At 41.4% G+C, this 23693-nt stretch overlaps 1 protein-coding gene across 1 annotated transcript; it reads left to right on the top strand.

The window, feature by feature from the left end:
• Window positions 1-7397: 7397 nt before the first annotated feature.
• LOC131479077 (CCR4-NOT transcription complex subunit 9-like) lies at window positions 7398-19712 on the top strand (the record flags this gene model as incomplete). Its single annotated transcript, XM_058659690.1, is given in 7 exon segments — window positions 7398-7739; window positions 7741-7802; window positions 11454-11569; window positions 12527-12729; window positions 15289-15521; window positions 18169-18293; window positions 19456-19712. Coding segments are annotated over 7 exon segments (1338 nt in total), but the record flags the coding sequence as incomplete, so codon positions are not given.
• Between the last annotated feature and the right edge of the window lie 3981 nt (window positions 19713-23693).

The following is a 23693-nucleotide window of genomic DNA, read 5'->3' as shown; positions in this document are numbered from 1 at the left end:
TTCAGAACTACGCGCACAAGTCTGCAGACTCGCACGTACGTCAGCAAAGATTCCAGCCTACGTGGTATACTCGTGAGTAACTCTGCGTACGTGTGCTGTAGGTATCGTTACCAAGTGGCAACACTCATGCACGCAGACACGCGACGACTCCAAGAGAGTGGGGAATATTGGGGACAGGCGGAAGCTGCTATTTTGAAAAGCGTGTTTCTCTAGCATTGTCATTGTGGACCCCTCCCTCAAAGCATGCAAAAGAATAATGCTGCTGTCATGATACCTTGTGGTAGTGCGTGCCATAGTTTTCAGAGCGGGTATTGTTTCTCTGGTCCAGCTTCCTGCATCGCCCACTCTCCCATGGTAGTTGCTGTCAAGGCAGCACCGTGACGACCTCTACACTGCTCAAGACCAAAAGAACAACCCCTTCTACGAGGATTCACCCGTCATTCATTGCGCCAGTAAATTGTTTCCCAATGACACCTTTCACGGATACACTGGTGGTCTGCGTTGGTGTAAGTATCTGCTAGTGTCGCTCGCAGCCCGCCCTCACGGACGAATGAGAATCGTCATCGGTGGGAGTGACTCGTAGAGACGCCGAAATATATTGATGTCGGGGCGGCGGTGTAGTTTTGCAGGTGTGGAACGCCGGAGCGTTCGCTTGCCCCCGCCTGCAAAGTTTACGAGCAGCCTGTCCCAATCAAAACTCCTACGCTGTGTTTTTCGCCTATCGTTTGCGTAGAGGATCGCGGCAGCCAGCGAGTGAGACTGGGCGGGGGGTCACAAAGGGGAAACGCAGAGACGTACGCATGTGGATAGAGCTGCAGGCGCAGTCAGCCAGACAGGTTTCGCAGACAGGTGAGCGACATAAAATTGCCCTCCAAGGCCCAGGAAGCCGGCTAGTACACCCTATCTACATTAGGCCGGTTGTCTGTCTCTTACACCATGTCTCGCTCCTCCTATTATCTTCAACTACACGCCTACACGTAGTCGATGAAGCCCGTACGCGAACGCGTCACCGAGTAATTGTGTGGTATCAACACGAGCTGAATGTCTCCACAATGTTTCTTCTGTTTTTCAGCCTCAGTGAGAACTGTTGACTTGCGTACGCAAAAAATGCGGGGAAATGTTTTCGATATGAGATATGATTTTCGGACGAACAAGTACTCCACATAATTCATGCGATTGTACGAGGCGGAGATAATCAGAGAAAACGCGTGGCCCGCAGCGTAAGCTAGAAGTACCGCTCAGGTATGCGGATAGAAAGACTACCTCCATTCAGTTGCTCTTGAATGGAGGCACGTCCAGCAGACCTCAACTGAAAGCTATCTACCTTGCGCGCAACGTTTATTTTCGAGGGTGCAGATTGAAGTGCTGCGTGCCTAGTAGTAAAAATATACAGATGACACAGACACATGCATTCGTGACCATCCACCCTCATCTCTACTACGGTGCATGGATAGGCAAGTCATTCACACACGTTAACGGATAAAGTGTCTTTAAAGTGAGATGCCGTAACATCCATGATAGGCAGGTAAACTAGACACTTTCCCGCGAAATACATACACGGATGTCTCTTAATGAATAATAATATGAGATATATATAGATATGCACACATATGTGCATACATACACATCTGTCAGTAGGTGGAAACAAATGTGGTCAGGTGCACGCTGGAGTACTGGTACATACACGTATACATAGATACGATCAGAGATTTTACTGGCGAAGTCATACAAGCTAACGTCAGTGTACTGTTGTTGTGTATGGAGAAAACGTGGCTTTCCTGAATGCCTTTGTAAGGTCATCTGACTGTAAAACACGTTGCCATCTGCTACCACAGTGTCCGTCTTTGCAGTTGCGCCGTTATGTATGAAGTTCTACAAGCCTGAGGAACTGCGACGTTGCTGCACACTCGCGATCTCTGCGTTTGACGCAGAAGACGCTATTCGTCACGTAGCCACTCGACGTGAGAGTCGCCCACGTCGTCGTGGCGATGGCGACATTTAGCGCCAGCCAACACCTTCCACTCCTTATTTTACACAAACTATGTTCAGTTCGTCTTTTCAGAGCGTTGCAGTGTGCAGAGAAAAAGCCTCTTGCCAAGCTGGTGATTCCACAATGACATTATTGCCTCGTCTTTTCCGGTAACCGTATACGGTAGTTCGAAGCATAATAAGAATAGATGGCAGCTAAAACTCCCCCGTACGCAAAATAGACTGCTGCAGACTTAGAGTGCCTTCTATTTCTCGCGTACGCGGAACAGCCAGAGGTACAGCACGGCCGGACAGCGCCCCGGACGCCGGTGGGAAAGACTATATTCGTCTTCTTCCGTCACAAGACAGCTTCACGTAGCAGAGGGTCCGCAGAGGAACTTCCCTTTTCTTCACATGGTCATTTTCTCGTCGAGAGGTTTACTGCTGACTTCTTGGCATATACCAAATCAGCTCATATATATAATCAGCTCATATATCACCCCAAACAATGGCTCATACTGAAGTCCAATGTGGAAGACAGGCGCGCACGCGCCCGTATGCTATGTGTATATGGCATTGTTATTCTGGCACTTCTATGGACATATTCGGCGCGGACGACTGACCAAAAATGACGCCACGCGCCGTAATCTATTGCCAAATTCGTGTGTTTGTGTGAGTACGTGTGTAACGGGCTTCTTCGAAGACATCACATTCGCGAGACACAGATGCACAGACACACCCGCCTGTGCGGACTAGGTCTCCTCCCTGAACTCCTGATATGACTACAGGTAATTCCGCGGGAAGACGTGAACAGCTCTATAACTACCAAAAGGACGACCAGGCATCCACACGAGCATAGATAGGGGACGGATTGCATGCGGCGGTGCCAACACCGTCGCACAACAGCGGCGCCTCTCCCGCTACTACTAGTACTACTCACATTCTCGCGACTGGCTTAAAGAACTACACCAGGCCACATCCTCTATTATTACAGTCCTCGGTGAATTCTTATAAAGCGTTTTACCTCCTGCCAGCAAAGGAGCTGCGCAAATTGCGACTGTCACACAGGGCTAGTGTCCCAAGCCGTCACATGCCAGTGCCCCACGGGTGCGGACGGATACGCCTCTCTGCCCCCGTCTCCTAAAGAGTTTTCTTCGTTTCCTCGCTGGCGTGGCCGGTGGCCCTTCAGGGACTTTGTATCAAGCCAAACACGCACAGTCTCACACATTCCTTTATATCTATGTCTCCAGTCTCCTTGTTGTATACCGTCTTCCTTGCTCAGAGTTCGCCGAGTCCCCATCCTCTCGTACGTCAAGTCTAGGACCTACATAATCCTCTGCGCCGTTTTCTGTTGTGAAGACGCCCACCATATTACTTTTGTGTGCACCCAGCAGTCCTTTTCTGCATGGTGTCCATGTTGTTGTACTCTATTTTTCGTGGTCGTGGCGCCCTTTCCCAACAATGGAGACCATCTTTGGCCCGTGAATCATTTCTTTGCTGATGCTGGCTGGCATAGCATGCACAAAGCGACATTATAATAAAACTTTTCTAACATATAAGTCACAACTGAAGAACATGTTTGACATCTAGCAACATAGTTGTTCTGTTCATCAGTACGTAGTCATTTTATGTATATTTGCTCTTGTCGCGGGGGAACTCTCTATCCAAGCCCTCTTACGGTGAGGAGCTCGTCCAAGAATATTTATGGGGACACGCCAGCCTCTGAGAAAAACGAAACTGCTACCGCCTGCGACATACATATATATCTCTTTTTCTCTCTTGTTTCGAAGACGTTAGCATACTCTGACTTGTTAGAACGAAGATGTCTGTGGGCTAAAATCATGCAAGAACTTCCTCAACGCTCCGACTGTGTTAGTCATATAATTCGTGCTTCCCTGCTGTAGTACCCGTTCGCGCCCGCGGAAAGTTTCCTCGGACGAATGTCGACTTCGAAACCTTTTTTTTGTCTGCGACGTGGAGTATGAGACCTGGTCTTTCAGGCATTTTCTGTTTTTGTAGAGCTGTCCTACAACGTTCACACATGAACGAAGAACATCAGGTGAAGCCGAGATGTCTGCTTTTTTCTTGTACAGAACTAAGACCCGCACACACATAAAGAAGAGTGACGAACGGTACATTTCTACGTTTCTTTCAGCAACCTTTCCTGACTGATATTCTGCGTTGAAGAGTCTCAGCCACCGCATGCTCCCCACACACGTTGAAGAGTAAGTAGCTTCTTCTAACGCATGCAGGCATTCGCTTCTGCGTTTTGCTGGTGTACCACCTGTTTTTTCATACACTCTTTGTGTGTTCAGCCCGAACTTTAACTCGTCGTTTGTGTGGTCTGCCAGACAAAACGCATCTCATTGACAATTCGTTTATAGCCATAAGCTTCTTGGAAAGCTCTTGATTCCGTCTGTTTAAAATCGGAAAAAGGGGGGTCTGAGTATATGTTTCTGTCTACTTGTACGGTAGCCTACATCTTTTGATGCATGCTAACGTGTGTGGGGAGCATGCGGTGGCTGAGACTCTTCAACGCAGAATTCGTTTGGTATCTCTACCACCGGCTGATAGTATTAGCACGTGTATGTAAAGTGTCTCTACACTTTGTATCGTCCAACCTTGTACGTTCGAACGTACGTAATATATATGTATATATGTAGGGTGTTTCTTTCCTTGAAAACGCAAGAATATCTAATCTCATATTTCAACGTCTTACTAGTGAGAACGCAAGCACGTTTATCATATATTTTTGCTGCCGAACACTGAGACTCGATGAAAACGGCGAAGACGAAGGTGAACGAATGTCAGAGCCGGCTACTGCATACGGTTTCACGTACCCGGCATTTATATTTTTGCTCTCTCTTTGGCATTTTCTCTGAACAGACCTGTTCTTTCTTCTCATATTAAAAGTTCTTGCTTCCTTCACATACGAGTAGACCTTCGTAAGTATTACGTGCAACACTCTCTTCTCGGCCGAGGTATTAACGAGGAAACTCGTCTGTTTTCACACATACTACTATGTTCAATTAAGCTGCATGCACATCTCTTGCAGCGCGCTCACCGCCGTCTTTCTACAAATATCTACATATATATACAGAGAGATACATACACATACATCTCAACGTATATGTATATATATATATAAATATACATTGGTACTTCTGAATACATACATATACGTATATATATATATGTAGGTGTATATGAGTGTGGCTTGAGAAAACTTCTGGCTAGACAATAAAAGGAAGCACCTTTCACTGCTTCAAGAGAACTCCGGTGGTTTTATGGAAATGCAATGTCCGTGCAAAGACTGCATGCATATCTCTCTCTCAAACGTATGCACCACGCTTCTTCTATGCACATATATGTATACATAAAATATGTATATCTCTATGAATTTTGACTACGAATGTATAGACATATGTGTACTTGTTACCCATGTGTTTATATATATATATATCTCTCGCCACCCAAATGTATGAACATATACGTATATTTGTATATGTAGAGGACGCCGCCTGAAGGTTGTAATGACTGAGTAGAGATGTTTTATGTCACAGTCGTTTTACTTGGAAAGTCTGTTGATGGTCATTTCTGTTTTATTCAGTGTCGGGCTGCATGCAACCGGTTCACTAGATTTCTGCGGTTATATATAAAATGTGAACACGAACTTATTATTTCTTTCATCGACACAGCTATACGTAAACGTATATATATATGTATAGGGAAGATATAGATGTATTTGTTCTCTCATATATATACATATGTATATGCATGCACACATATCGAGGGGTGTGCATATTTAACTGTTATATATATTCATATATATTTATATCTCTGTATATAAGTATCTAGATGTACTACCAATATATAGTTAGTGCCCATGTATATATATATAATTTTTATGTGTTCTTTCTTGAATTTATATACGTATATACATATATATATCTTTCTCTCTATGTATGAAGGAGCCAGTGCATATGGGGATGATTTTACTGCATTTTCGAAGACGCTTTGATTCACGCAGTGATAGTTTTTTGTTGTCTCCCGCGCAAGCACGACTTGAAAACGACTGTCGCGGGCTTTCGCTGCTGTTCATCCTGTTGATTGATGGTGTCTGGGGTTTTTGCAATTCGCATGCTTTATTCTTCAAAAATTATCAGGGATTTATTTTTTCTGTTATTGTCTTAGTAGAAAGAAAGAGATAAGAGAAGAGAGAAAATTAGTATATCGCGCTTGGTCTGAAAATGGTGCGGCCGGATGGGATGGTCACCTCCTGGTGCATCCCACACCAGCAGCGGTACTCCCAGCAGTGCTATGCATGCGCCAACACCGCAGCAACAGCAGCAGCAACAGCAGCAGCTTTTACATCATCCGTCGAGACAACAGCAGCAGCACAATTTACAATCGCAGCAACCTCACGGCACGACGTCGTCAGCGTTTACCACTCCAGAATCAGCAGCAGCAACAGCCACAGAAACAGCCGCAGCAGCAGCAACAGCAGCTCCCACAACAATTGGGGCAGCAGCAGCAACATCACCACCACCATCAGCCCCTTCAGCAGCAGCAACACCATCAACACCATCACCACCATCACCACCATCATCCACAACAGCAGCAGCATCACCACCACCACCCCTCTTCGTTCCGAGCCCAACAGCAGCAGCAGCATCAACAGCAACATGCACCAGCATCCTACCATCAGCAGCAGCAACCGTCTCAGCAGCAGCAACCGTCTCCAGCAGCAGCTCCCTCCTCTACAACAGCAACAGCAGCAGCCACTGCAGCAGCATGCCCTACAGCAACAACATGCGTTATTACAGCATCAAACCACCGCCGCTACCGGTGGCACCCCCACCCCACAGCAGCAGCATCACCATCATGCTAACGTACGGCCACAACACCAACAACAACAGCAGCAGCAACCCGCACAACTTTCAGTGCAGCAGCCACCACAACAACAGCAGCAGCACCATCCTCCACCCCATGCTTCATTGCCATATCAGCAGCAGCAGCAAGCACCACCCCCCCCACAGCAGCAGCAGCATGTCGCTTACCAACCCACACAGCATCAACAGCAGCATGTGCATCTCCAACAACAGCATATACAACACCACCAACCACACCCGCTGCAATTAGGACAACAGCAACAGTCGCTGCTACTGCAACAACAACATCCTCCCCCTCATCATCAGCATTTTCCACATCAGTTCCTACAAGCCTCTCCCCAAGGAAGAGGTGGTATTCTGCTCACAGGTGGAGCAGCAGGAGCAGCAGGAGGAGGAGCACCACCACCACCCGGTATTACTAGTCATACTCTACAGTCCCCAGACAATAATACCAATGATAATAGTAGTAATACAACCAGTCCACTCGGAGCAGGAGGAGGAGGAGGAGCGAATATATTATTAGGCATTCATGCCGCAATGAAGTCTTCGTCATCATCATTAGCAGGCATCAATACAGCAGCAGAAGCAGCAGGAGGAGGAGAAGGTGGTAGGAGTAGTGGTGGTGGGGGTAATAGTAATAGTACTACTGCTACTACTGATGGTAATAGTAACAATACTAGTAGTAGTAGCAGTAGTAGTAGTAATAGTAACACAGGCGGAGGAGGTGGTGGTGGTAGCACGAGTGAAACAACAACGCCACAACAACAACAAGACCGTGAAGTTGTTTATCAGCTTTTACTCGATTTATGTGTCTTAGAAAAACGAGAAGCTGCCTTAGGCGACCTCTCCAAGCGAAGAGACCAAGTCGCTGATCTAGCACCCCTTACTATGGTATAGCTTTGGAACTATAGCCGCCATACTACAAGAAATCATTGCAATATAGTAAGTTACTATCAATCCACATGTATGTACATATATATACATATATGTATTTGCACGCCCCCAGCGTAGCAGTAAATAGCCGCCATTCTACAAACAATTACCTCAACGTGTATGTTACGACCTACTTGTATGTGCATGTATATGTATACATGTATACGCACGCGAGCATAGTACTACTGAATAGCCGCCATTCTACAGGAAATTATCTCCAACTAGCAAATTACTATCACTCTACTTGTATGTACACATATGTAATATACATGTGAGCATACTGTGCTGTGGCCGCCATACCACAAGCAGTTATCTCAATATATAGTGAGTTAGCATCAGTCTGCGTATATGGACGTATATACATATATATATATACATATGTGAGCATAGTATCATAACCTCTCCACTACATGAAACTATTTCAGTTTAGTAAGCCACTATCAATCAACATGCATGTATATATATATATGTATATGCCTTTGTGCATAGTACTAAATAGTCGCCATTCCACAGGAGATTATTCGAATGTATATTGTCACTATCAATCTACTTGTATGTATACACATATTATAGGTATATGCATTTGTGCGTAGTGCTACCGCCACCATGTTATAGGCGACTATGTCAACATAATAAGTTGTTAACTACTTACCTTCCTTCACCTCTAAGTTTATATATTTATGTATATATGTATGTATTGCGCCATACATATTTATATAATATACGTACATACGCCATTCAACAAGAAGTAATCTCAAGAGACTGACATACTACCTACCTATACTGTATGTAGATGTATGTGTGTACATACATGTAAACATATATACATATATATGAATCGGAGCATAGTAGTGCTACAGAGCCACCATTTTACGGGACATTATGTCAAAACATTAAATTCCTACCTACTTACATACTTGTACATATGTATATGTATATGTGTATAGAATATATGGGTATGATAGTATATGTATGCGCCAATTCTAAACTAGATTACTCTGATGTAGTATGTTGCTACCTAATTGTCTGTATGTAGATGTATATATATATATATATACGCTGATCCTACCATATTTCTACTTATATATTCTCGCCTTTATACAGGAAATTACTTCTCAATCTGCTAGGCTCCTACCTACCTATCTGTAGGTATATATATATATATATATATATGTATATATGTACATATATATTCACATATATAATATATATATATGTATGTACAGGTATATATACACATGTATGTATGTATATATATATATGGGCATAGTACGATAGCCGCCATTCTACAGGAGACAAGTTCACTAAAGCAGATTTCTACATACTTACTTTACCTGTATGTATGTATGTATATGTACGTATGCATGCACATATATATGTATATATATATATATATATGAGAGCACACTCCACATATATTTTATCGCCTTTTTTGGCGTATTATCGCTCTCTCTCTCTCTCTTTTTCTGAGTAAGTCTCTACTTCTATATCTCTCTCTTTCTCTCTTTCCATTACTTCTCTTCGTGTACACGTGTAATAGTATACAGTGTTAGAAAAAGGTTATAGTATACAGTGTTAGAAAAAGGTTATGTCATCTTCAAAGAATAATATTTGCAGAGTGACGACTCTTAGTACACGTATTACGGCTATTAGCACTTCTACTTCTACTCAATACTGTACTCACTAGTTATATATATACACACAGATGTTGCAGCCAATACAAATACATCCACCGCTACTAGGACAACACTAGTCACTACTACCATACACATTACTATTACTATATTAATACTTACAACTCAACCACCAAAAATCCATATACATATATATATATATATATATATCTATATATATATGTACTATGTATGTATATATATATATCTATATATATATGTACTATGTATGTATATATATATGTATGTGTAGTAGTAGTAGTAGGAGGAGGAGGAGGAGGAGGAGGAGCTGTCCCACTACTAGTACAGCAACTACTGGTATACTCGTCAACAGTACAGTGTATTAATAGTATCACTACTACTATGACTATTACCACAAGTCTTTGTATTCTTCTTCCTCTTCTTCGTCTTCCTGTTCTTCGTGTTCCTCCTCTTTGATTTCTTCGTTTTCTACTTCATTTTCATGCTGATGCTGTGCTGTGCTGGCCTTTTGCCTCTGTGTGCTGTTGTCGTTGTCGGTGCCGCCTGTAAAGGAGAGAGAGAGAGAGAAAGGGAGTAGATACGCTGTCTCTGCAGCTCGTAATGCTATGCGTCGACTTCGTTTCGAATATAATCATCTACCCCGTCATTCTCCCTCTCCTTGTGCTCACAGTATCTCGTGTTTCCCATATAGTACTATTACGACAACTAGTATTGCTAATGCTACTACTTGTACTAATACTACTACTAGTGCTACTACTACTACTAGTACTAGTACTAGTATAACAGCTACTAGGCATTCTACAACTGGTGCTGCTCATGGTAGGGCTTCTTCGTCGTCTTTATACCCCACTCGGTCATATATGCTGCTGTTGCTGGTGTCAATACTACAGGCCAGCGCCTTGCACGTGCAGCTGCTTTTTCAATGCTTCTCAGTTTTTCGCATAATAGTGACTATACTGTACTGTTGACGAGAGTAGACGAGTAGTGGCTGTACGTCGTGGGGCTGATCCACCTCCTTCAGGTGCTGCTCGTTTGGCTGGTGGTGCTGCTTCTGTTGCTGCAGCTGCCTCTGCTGCTGCTGCTGGTCGTTTGGCTGGTGGTGCTGCTTCTGCTGCTGTTGCGACTGCTGCTCATGTAGCTGCCACTGGTGCTGCTGCTGCTGCTCGTAGTCCTTCAGCTGCTGCTGATGCTGCTGCTGCTCCTCCTCCTCCTCCGTCAGCTGCTGCTTCGGCTGCCCTGCGGCTGGTTTTGCTGCTGCTCGTTTAGCTCGTGGTGGTGCTGCTGCTGTTTCTTTGACTTTCGAGATATCTGGTCCAGCTGCACTTTTCTTCCTCATCATCATATTCGCTTCCCCTTTCTATTTTTCCTGCTGCCGTTGCTGCTCTTGCACAGAAGAAGAAGCAGCGACTACTTCTCTCACCCCGTATCTATACTGCGGCCGCTACTCGGCTCCTACATTCTCCACTTCTGCAAACGTCTGGATGCTTGTTTACATGAATATGTGTGTGTGTGTGTGTGTGTGAATGTGTAAGTGTCTGTCTCTGTGTATGTACATGTGTGCGCCAGTGTGTATATATGTCTGTCTGCATGTATGTATGTCCACCTCCACGGCCACCACTGTCACTGTCCTCTAGAGATACATAAATATATATATATATATATATGTGTATACATATATATATATATGATTGTGTATGTATATGTCTCTGAATGTCTATGTATGTATCTACATGTGTGTGTGTGTGTATATACACAACGCGTGCCTCCTCAGAAGTATATATTTAGAAATACAAAAACTTCTTCCCCGAGTCTATTGCCCAACAAATGCACTTCCCCGAGTCTACTGTGTAATAATACATGCACATCTATTTCTCTATGTATATTAGTATCCTGAAGATATCTTTCTCGACCGTCCACGCAGACATAGACATATATAGACATATATATATATATGCATGAATATATGTGTTTGTGTGCTGACGTTCTTATCACCTTTTTGTTGCAGTCCATGTCTCTCACCTCCAACGCTGACGGCGCCTGCGTCAAATCGCGTGTGCAACTCGCTGGCGTTGTTGCAGTGCGTCGCTGCTCACCCGGAGACTCGGCAGGCTTTTCTTAATGGTATGATTCCCTTTCTCTAAGAAGAAGGGATGTCTGTTAAAAGAGTGTGCAATGTCTTTGTAAGGCTTTCTAGCGTCTTGTGTATGTTTAGCGGGCTCTCACAGGCAGGGTCGTGTGTGTTCATGTTAAAAAAAAAACAAGAGAGAAAAAACACGAGTTCTACAGATGCAGAAGACGTCTTCAAATCAGAGCACAGCAGACTTGTCTTCTTAATGACAATCTACCTATCAATTTGGAAGGACTTGCATCCCTTTCTCAGTGCTACTAACTTCTTGAGACAAATACACAACAGATACGACGTGGCTGCTTTTTTTGAGTATTGAAATACAAGCAAAAGAATACGTCTGGAGTACGTATCTATTTCCGTATATACACACAGACGTTTACGCAGCACATAATCGCGTCCCATATTATTTAAGCAGCGCATGTAAATCTCAAACTATATATATATACTATCATACATCTTTTCGTAAATTTTTCACAGATATATATGTATAATGGTATACACTGTGTATATTTGATTTTCCTCTCCTGTATATCAAATAATATTCGTAGTATATCATTCTGTTTATAAATATACGCAGACGAAAGTATTTTTTACTTGAATATATACATAGCATATATCATATATTTATCTATTCATATGTACCTCTATCTCATATATGAGTGAACTGTGTATTACATATACATGCATATATCTTGATGTATCTATATTTCATATATGAGTTGAAGCGTGTATGACATATTCATACACATGTATACATACATATGCGCATATATATTTCATATATGAGTTGATGCGTGTATTACATATATATATGAGTATATGTAGGTGTGGTTTGTGTGCTTGTGCTTAGTGGTGGTAGAGGATCTCTGGTTTGTATATGATATATATTTGTGAATTGGAAGAAACAACTATTCACGGGTGGTGACATTCTCTCACTGTTTGATTTTCAGCGCACATTCCACTGTTTCTCTACCCGTTTCTGAATACGGTTGCAAAGACGAGGCCTCTCGAGTATCTACGATTGACGTCTCTAGGAGTCATAGGAGCTCTAGTTAAGGTTGATGATGCAGAAGTTATTAATTTCCTTTTGCAAACAGAAATTATTCCCCTCTGCCTTCGCATCATGGAGACCGGATCTGAACTCTCGAAAACTGTCAGTAAAAAAAAAAACTAGAGAAAAACGTCTTTTCCCCCCTTTTTCTTCCTTCCTCCTCCCTCTGTTTCGTCTTCATCTTCTTCTGCTGTCTTTCTTCTTTTCTTTTCATAGACGTTTTTTTTCCCTCTTCTGCTCTCTCCTACATACATATATATATATATATATATATGTATGCATGCATGTGCATGTACATATATATATATATATATGTATATATGTGTGCATGCATATACCTATGTATATATATATGTATGCATATACATATATGTAGTATATATATATATAAAATCCTTAATGCAGACGTTCTATCATTTCTTTTTCAAACGCGTATATATACCTCTCGATGTATAGGATATATTTAGTCTGCATCGCATTCATATATACATATATACGCACATGAAGAAAGAGAGATATGTACCTAATATATTTATATACATATTTATTTCACATCACTATCATTTCCTTCATATATATATATATATACACACAAGTATATAGATATAGTTATCATAAATATGTATACTATAAATACATGTCTTCTACATTCTTTCCTTTCCCTAAATATATATATATATATGTATACATATATAAATATACAAGAAGAGAGTGCCAAAGATATGTATATACTATATTTATACATATATCTACTCCACATCAGTTTCGTTTTCTTCACATATATATATATATATATACGTAAACACATATGTATATATATATATATATATGTGCACGTAAACACATACGTATATATATATATATATATATATATATATATATATACGTACACATATATATATATATATATGGATGTATTTATTATATTCATATAGAGATATACATGCACTCCATATCTTTTCCTTTCCCTGCGCACATATATAGAGATATATATATATGATATATCTATATATGTATTCTTACAACATTAGTTTCATTTTATACATATATATATACACACCTTATATTTATGTATGTAATACGTTTACTCCAAATCCTTTTCTCTCTCTACGAATATATGTATATATATATATATATATATATTATATATCTGTATAAAATGTATATGTCACTCGTCAGTGTCATTTCCTATGTGTATATACATATATATATAACTACAGGTCTTCTATCTATCTTTCTCTCTCTATATATAAATATATATATATATTTACATGTAAATATATGTCTTCTACCTATATCTCCCTCTATCTATAATATATATATATATATGTACATATGTCTACTATGTATCAGTCTGTGTATCTATATATGTATCTATCTACGTATATATTTATATATATATAACTGAACACTCGTAAATCATTGCATCAGAGTTCTATATATGCATACTTGCCATTCGAAAACATATATGTGTACATACAAGACTCTGTGTTTTTAGTCTGTGTCTCCGTCTGTTTCTTCTTGTCTTTATTTCTGTGCCTCCGTGTCGCTTGCTTGCTCTCCAGTACTGTATGTTCCTCTCTATCTACATCTCAATATTTCTACGTAGTTCAATATTTATATATCTGTATCTAACTATCTAATTATACGTCTATTCAACTATCCATCGATGTCTGTCTGTCTCGACATTTCTACTTTGCATATATACATATACCCCAACACACAATATTTCCTTTGTTATTCGTACATATATACATATATATACACACACCCAAACATATTATTACCTTCCTTATTCATACATATATACATATACATATATATATATATATCCTCACACATATTACCTCCTTCCGTATTCATACATATATACATATATATATATATATATGTATCCTCACATATATTAAATACTTCCTTATTTATCCGTATATACATATATATATATATATATATACCCCTACACACATTCAATTCCTTCATTACTTACACATATATATAATATATGTATATATTCCTTGCTTATACATATTACCTTCATTTTACACATATATATACATATATGTATATCCCCACACACATTAAATCCTTCCGTGCTTATACATATATACGTAGATACGCATATATATATATATATGTATGTATATATATATATATACACATGTATGTACGTGTATATGTATGTGTATATATATATATATATGTATGTATGTATATATATATATATATATACTCCCAGACACATATCAATTCCTTCATTACTTACACATATATATGTATACATATATGTATACCCCAACATATATTATTTCCTTATTCATAGATATGTATATGTTGAGATCCCGTTGTTTCTATTTCTTTCTTTTCTTCTTACGTACATTTTCTTCCGTATACTCCTTTCCTCTTCAATTTGCGTGTTCTATCTCCTAGTGACTGTCTCTCTCTCCTCTCTCTCTGTCTTTCTCCCTTTCTCTCTCTCTCTATCTCAGTCTGTGTGTCTGTGTGTCTCAGTCTGTGTCTGTCTGTTGCAGTCTGTGCCTGTCTGTCTCTCAATCTGTGCATGCGTGGGTGTGGGTGACTAGGTTTGCCTGAGTGTAACATGGTGTGGTGGTCTACTTTTTTTGTCTTTGTCTGTTTCTCTTCTTTTCTTCTGAACAACAGGTGGCAACATTCATCGTCCAGAAAATACTTCTCGACGATGTAGGCCTCTCGTATATATGCGCAACAGCAGAACGCTTCTACGCGGTTAGTACGGTTCTCTGCAACATGGTGACTACACTTGCAGAGCATCCTTCTGCTCGACTACTCAAGCATGTAGTGCGATGTTACCTTCGGCTCGCTGATAATAACAGAGCTCGAGAGGCTTTACGCCAGTGTCTTCCTGATGCTCTCAAGTAGGCTACCTTTCCTCGACTGTTCAAGAAAAAAAATATACATGTACAGGTACATATATATAGGGTGCACACGTGCGTGCATGCGCATGCAGTCAAGATGCAGAGAAAAAAATCTTCCTCCTTCTCTCCCTCTCTCTGTGTATTGATATGTATGTGGTGCATGCGCATGCAATCAAGATGCAGAGAAAAAAATCTTTCTCCTTCTCTCTCTCTCTCTGTGTATTGATATGTATGTGGTGCATGCGCATGCAATCAAGATGCAGAGAAAAAAATCTTTCTCCTTCTCTCTTTCTCTCTGTGTATTTATATGTATGTGGTGCATGCGCATGCAGTCAAGATGCAGAGAAGAAAGTCTTTCTCCTTCTCTCTTTCTCTCTGTGTATTTATATGTATGTGGTGCATGCGCATGCAATCAAGATGCAGAGAAAAAAATCTTTCTCCTTCTCTCTCTTTCTCTCTCTGTGTATTTATATGTATGTGGTGGATGCGCATGCAATCAATATGCAGAAAACACCCCTCTCTCTCTCTTCCTCTCTCTACATATATTTATCTGTATAGTCCATGCATATATGTTCTTACATGGTGTTAGCTATATCTACGTGTAATTGTAATAGAACTCCAGAGGATTCACGGCAACGTCTGGTATATGATCATCTATTGTTACTTTCTGACTGTTTACAAAAAATACATTATCATGTATATACATATAAACATATATGTGATAGTAGTAGTAGTGGTAGAATTAGTAAATGCATACGTATTCATAAACGTCGTGCTGCCTGAGAGGCTTTGTGTCATTGGCTACCGAATACTCCAGAGAAAATGCATTTTTTATACTCAAAGATATATATATATGTAGTAGGTGTATACATTCTGCGAAAAGAAATATATATATAGTGCATATATACATTCTACTCAAAGAATTATATTGAATGTATACATATATATAAATACATGCACGTATATGTACAGACATATATATTTTTGGTAGATACATTCAGCTCAAGGAATATACATATATATATATACATATATATATATATACATTTATATACGTAACCAATACACATGCAGATATATGAATGTATAGCACATGAATATATGTATCTAGATGGTATCATGTTTTTTGTCCCGCACCAAAAAGAATACGTCAGTGTCTACCGAGTTCTTCATATTGAGTTCCTTCAATCCTTTTCAGTCATATATATACGCATATATATATGTAATATCCACATATGTGGAACGGATATATGTGTATGCAGCTGTGTATGAAGCGAAATGTATGTATGTATGTATACATATATATATTCATGTGCATGTAGTGTATATAGGTATGTATGTATGTCCATATATATATATATATATGTATGTATACGTATATAAGTAAAAAAGCATGTATACACATATATATATATATATATATAAAGATGCATGTATGGATGTATATGTGTATATACGTATATTCATATATATATATATATGTATTTGTTTGTAATTTGCAGTATGTGTATATATATGTATAATATAATATATCGCTAATTTATATAGGGCTGTCTATACGTGAAATGACTACATGACTTGTGTGGCCGTTACAGTACTAAAACCAAATTTGGCTGTAGAACAACTTGGAATATCGAGAGAGAGAGACAGACAGACAGAGAGCGAGAGAGAGAGAAAACGACAAAGAGAAAGGAACAAAGAAAGAAGGAAAGACAGAAAGGGAAGTATTGAACTAATTGTATACATCGTATATGCAATCAAAATTATAGTATAGTTCATATGCGTGTAAATATATATAGAAAGAGATAAACAGACGTCCACTACATATATCGCTATATATATACATATATATATATATACGTATATATATATATATGTGCGCTTTCTGCAGTAGAGAGGTAGAATTGTCATATAGTTGGTGAATAGTATGTATATATGTATGTATGTACGTAGGTATGTATGTATGTATCTGTGTATCGATGTATGTATGAACGTAGGTATGTATGTTTGTATGTATCAATGTATGTATGTATGTACGTAGGTATATATATATATACATACATATATATCTATGTTACTCTGATGAAATGCACATGCGCATGTACGCATCAGGATGTACAGGTAGAAATGCCTTTGCTCTAATGTATTAATACATATGGATGTGTATATAATTGTGTGTATATATATATATATGCGTTTGCTGTTGTACAGAGATAGGGTTTTTGTATAGTATGTATGTATGTATGAATGTTTCTATGTATGTATGTATGTTATATATATATATATAGATAGATAGATAGATAGATAGATAGATAGATAGGAATATGTATCGGATGTAATATATATGTATAAACGTATTTTATGTATTTATAAATATACATATATATGTATATATATGAGTGGTTAAACGGATTAGATTGACGTATGTATATATATGTGTTTGAGATAGTTGAGATAAGAAATGTGTGTATATATATATATATATTTATTCTTTGGATAGTTATAAAATGAAGCGTATATACGTATACGTACATAAATATGCTTTGAATAGTTATTGTATGCGATATATATATATGTATGTACGTGCAAAGTGGTTTTGTGTATTTGTGTTTGTGTGTGTGTGTGTGTGTATTTTTTCTTTGTATAGAGATGGAACATTTGCTTCGACGTTGCAAGCAGAGCCGATGACTCGTAAGTGGCTGGTACAGCTGTTGCATGCAGTTGCAAGTGTGGGGTCAGGTGAAGAAGAAGAAGAGAATAATGATAAGTTGAGTACACAGCAACAGCAACAGCAGTTGGTAGCTCAACAACAGCAGCAGCAACTGCAACAGCAGCAGCAGCAGCAACTACAACAGCAGCAGCAGCAACTGCAACAGCAGCAGCCGGAGGAGGAGGAGGTACAGCAGCAGCAGCAGCAGCAACGGGAGGAGGAAGAAGCGGCGGAGCAGCAGCAGGTGCAGCAACAGCTGCAACAAGAGCAACTGCAGCAGCAGCTGCTGCAGCAACTGCAGCAGGAACACGTTGTGCAGCAGCAGCAGCAACTGCAGCAACTGCAGCAGGAGCATGTACTGCAGCAGCAGCACCAGCAGTTGCAGCAGTCTTCTTCAGCGCATTCTGCTGCGGCTGCGGCTGCTGCTGCGGCGGCGGCAGCTGTGGCTGCAGCAGCAGCACAGCACCAGTATCACCAACAGCAACAAGACTATTTACACCCTCACACAGCAGCGCATCATCTGCTACTACAACAGCAGCAAGATCATTCACCAACGCAGCAGCAACAGGATGAGCTGTCGCATCATCATCAACAGCAGCAGCCATACCATCCTCAGTTCCATCTAAGTGAGCAGCAGCAACTTGTCCAGCAACCACAGCAACATGCACAGTTCTCGTACCCCACACAACAACTCATGCAGCAACAGGAACACCACCACCCACCACCACCGCTGCATTTTCAGGCTCACCATCTCTTCCAGCCAGGGCAACAACATCATCTTTTACCACCTCCTTTTCATTTTCAGCAAATACCCATCGTCCCCCCACCACATCACCACCACCACCCCCATCACCACCAGCAGCAGCACCATCACCACCACCCGCCTCCACAGCAGCAACTACCGCCCCTACCCCTCGCCGGGACGAATCCTCACGCTGCGAACAGCCAACACATTCTTGCGGGTGTCTCTTCTACTACTCTTCCAGAGCATCTAGCGCAACTGACGATGCCTCAGCTCCAACAGCTGCAGCAGCTGAACCAACAACGATTAACAGGTGGTCCTCCTACCTCGCATATCTTACCCTCCACTACTACTACTTCCTCCTCCGCTTCTTCTTCGACCTCTTCTTCTTCTTCTGGTTCTCCTTCGTCTTCGTCTTCTTCGTCGAGTCATCACCCTCCTCCTCTCGCCATAACGCCTCTTACCGCTGCTTCTGTTCTCAGTAATAATAGTAGTGCTACTGCAGCTGCAGCTACGCAGTATCAGCACCACCCCCTCCCCCACCACAGCCATCACCTCCAGCAGCCGTATTCACCAGCACACCCCTCTGCGGCGGCAGCACTCCATCTACAAACTTCACAGCAACAGCAACACTTACTTCTACAACAGCAACAACATTTACTACTACAACAACAGTATATTCTTCAACATTTACAAGGGCAGCAGCAGCACCACCACCACCAGCATCAGCAGTACACGAGTACCAGTACTACTACTACTACTCCTAATAGCAATACTACTACTACTAGTACCACTACTCCTCCGCCTCCCACTACTGCTACTACTGCTCCTCCTCCTCCTAATACTACTACTACTGGTGGGACTACCACCACTACTAGTACGGCTACGCCGCCGCCACAACAACAACAGCAACATCTGCAGCCCGCACAGCCACCACCACCAGTAGTCCTCTCCTCGGCAGCGCAGCATTCGCAGCAGCCGTTACAACACATGCAACATCAACATCACCATCTAGAGCAGCAGCAGCAGCACATGTTACAGCAGCAGCAGCAGCATCTCCTACTGCAACAGCAGCAGCAGTATCCACAAGAACAGCAGGAATTGCTCTTACAGTCCGTAATCAGATGCTCTCCACCAACTGCTCCTCCCCCTCCCATTATCGTTGGGAGACATCTAATCACGCCACGCGGTCAGGTAGTTGTCTTACCGCCCGGAGTAGCAGCAGCAGCAGCACCTGGTGGTGGGGGCGCAGGTGGTGGTAACAGCGGAGGAGGAGGAGTAGCAGCAGCAGCAGCAACCGGAGGAGGAGGAGGAGGAGGAGGAGGAGGAGGGAGTGGTGGTAATACTGGTAGTAACAGTAGTGGCGACGGCAGCAGTAATAGGAGTGCCGCTGCTGGTGGGGGGGGTGGTGGTGGTGGTGGAAGTAATAGTAGCAGTGGTAGCAGCAGCAGTGGCTCTGGTAATGGAGGAAGTTGCAGTAGTAGCAGTAGTAACAGCAGTACTAATAGTAGTGATAATAATGTGATACTGCCACCACCACCACCACCACCAGGAGCTGCACTGACAGCAATTTCTTCCTTGCATTCACAGCAGCAACCGCAACACGCACACGCAGCAACACCACTACCACCACCTAGTACCACCGAAACTACAACTATCACCACTACTACTAGTAGTAATACTAATACTAGAACTCCTTCCAGTGTCACTCCCCCGCCTCCTGCTGGTGGCACTACTACCACCCTGCTGCAGCAACAGCAGCAGCCTGCTGCGCTCCTACTCGCTCATGCCGGTATCATGATGCCTCCCCCTGCTACTTAAAGCAGCAGCAGCATCCACAGCAACAGCGAGAAACACAACAGAGAAAATTGACTTAAGAACGGAAAAAGACAACTTCGTTCTTTTGCAGACACTGAATTGTATCTCACCTCAACATGCTCATTGACCTTTTCTCCTTTTAGCGTTGTTTTTTGTTCTTTTTCTTCTCCCACTGGTTTTGATTTCGTCTTTCGCCGAGTGCAGTCATGCCTTTCTCGTTTTTTCTTTCTCTATAGGAAGACCAGCTCCAAGAAATAAAACTTTTTTGGTTCTAAAGCTAGAAATAACAGCCACAGCACATGGAAGAAACCTCCCGTAGAAAATACACACGACGCCGTGCGACTACGCAGCTCTAAAATATGTTGCTTGCCTTCCTCTTGCGATATTACTTGCTGCATGCATGCATGCATGCGTTATTACTGAACTAACAGCCACAGCACATAAAAAGAAACTCCCTTGAAAAATTTCCACGGCGCCGTGCGTCTTCGCGGCTCAAAAAATATGCTGCTCACTTTCCTCTTGAGAGAAAAACCTGCTGCATGCATGCAGCGTCTCCTTTCCCGTCAACTATCACAACATCCTTCTACTCTCTCTTTCGTACTTCTCGTGCATACTAACCGTCCTGGCCGTTCAACTCGTCTGCAGTTACCACTGTTGCTACTATTATTGCTGCCGCACCTGCTGTTTTGCTGGTGCTCTGCTGCTGCTGAAGCAGTATCTATGAAAATATACATTAAACGAACGAATTGACAGGTACCCTGGGATATGTATATATATATATACAGATATCAATATATATAGACATATATATATATACCTATATATACACATGTATAGATATATATATATGCATTTGCAAAGACATATATATATCTATATACATATATATATGAATAGCTATTATCTACGTTGTGGTACAGGCACTGTGTCCAACACATTCTTGGTGGTGTGTGTGCGTCTTCTTTTTTTGGGCAGTTGCAGTCAGTTATGATATCGTTGCTACTGCTGCGGCAACAGTTTTCATATGTAAAAACCCTTTCGTAAAATCTGCTGTTATACTCGCCCGCAGCAGCACAGTGGCCTGCTACGTACGAGGAAGAAGCCTCGTACACGCACACACGTACACACACACACACACATACGTACACCCACACACAAACACGTGCACACGTACACACGTACACACACACACACGTACATATATATATATATATCTAACGCTACCGTGTACTACTTGCGTTAATGCTATTAACAGTAAGACTGCTGCTGGTGCTGCGGCTTCTGCAAATACTACTGTTGCTACTATTGCTGCTGCTGCTGCAGCTAAGACTACTGTTATAGCTCTGGCTGCTGCTGCTGCTGTGGTTATCAGTAAAACTGTTGCTGCTGGTGCTGCTGCTGTAAATACTACTGCCTCTGCGAGTGAGACTGTTGCTGCTTCTACTGCTGTTGCTGTCGCTGTGGTCGCCACAGCAGGAGGAATCCAGGCAGCGCTGTGTACGTATTCAGCGGTGACAACAATCCTAACAATTCTACACAGATGTCTCATATAGCTTCAGTCGAGAATGTATATACATATATTATATACATAGGTGCCCCTACACACAAGTACAAACAATCGCACATACGAAAGATACACTGAAACACAAAACGAATAGACACATACATCTTTAATGAAAAACACACATACATCCAAACAAACACACACATATACATACATGCATACATACATTTACATACGTGCATTCACCAACGTACAATTACATACGTACATCTACGTACGTGCATTAACTCACATACATACACTTAGCTTGTACAGAACTTCGAACGTTCGAACAAAAACTTCGAACCATCATCCCCTTCGGCATGAAAGACAATCACCGACGATCGGTGTCTCCTTCGGACAGAGAGAGAGAGGAAGAATTGAAAAAAAAACGATGGTTGACCATCTCGTTGTATACTCGCACTGTTTTTAGTGTAGTATCCGTCGCATAGATGGCGGGTCTTCGACGTAGAAAGATACGAATGAGAATGAGACTGCATGCCACAGGCGGCTCTCTCTCTCTCTCTTGTTCAATTTTCTTTTTCTCTCTCTCTGTGCGTCTAGTGAAAGGATTTCTTTCCCTGCAGACTGACTCTGCACCCGAAAGAAGTGAAGAAGAGGAAGAGCTTTTTTTTGTATGGTAATGTAGACGAAGCCGGACGACCTTAGGTGTAGATATTATTTTTCACCGTGGTAAACCCACAAGTAAACAGAGAGTTGCTTTCATTTTTCGAGCGCGCAAGAGAAAGACATTACGAGCACTCTATTGACCCGTTACTATGTATATATGTAAGCAGTAGGCAAGAATCTACTGAGGACACACGCGCAGACCTTTTTCGAAATATCTAAAACATGTTGATAACCACACTTTCTGTCGTTCAGGAACTGTGCAACCGCATGCACAATGTAATATGTAGTAGTAGTACTGCTACTACGAGGTGACCACACAGAGAGTGTGGCGTATATTTTCGAAGGAGGCCACAGACAGACACACGTTCGAAGGACCAGAGAATGGACACAGAACAACGCGCTTCAGAATGGTCACTCTACAGTGAGGAACGAACAAAGAAGAAGAATAGAGTACAATGTACGGAGAGGAGGTCTGCATTCTGAAGAGAAAGGCTGACACACAACACATACCACTGAGAGACACAGACACCTCTAATCACCTAGACAGAAAGACGCTTTTTAGACGCTCTTGAAAACTTTATATATATGTATATATATATCGATGAAAAGTACGAGATGCAACAGAGAAGACGTTTGCCTTTATGAAGATGTCGACAAAGACATTTTTTGTGATCGCAAGGAAGACACGAACACGAAAGACCGACTCTGAAATTATATTTGAGCAAGATG

This window comes from Ochotona princeps, unplaced genomic scaffold (genome assembly GCF_030435755.1).
Source record: "Ochotona princeps isolate mOchPri1 unplaced genomic scaffold, mOchPri1.hap1 HAP1_SCAFFOLD_4343, whole genome shotgun sequence".
In the NCBI taxonomy this organism is placed as follows: Eukaryota; Metazoa; Chordata; class Mammalia; order Lagomorpha; family Ochotonidae; genus Ochotona; species Ochotona princeps.
Note: the sequence above shows the minus strand (reverse complement) of the source record. Positions and strands in the feature narration are given on the sequence as shown.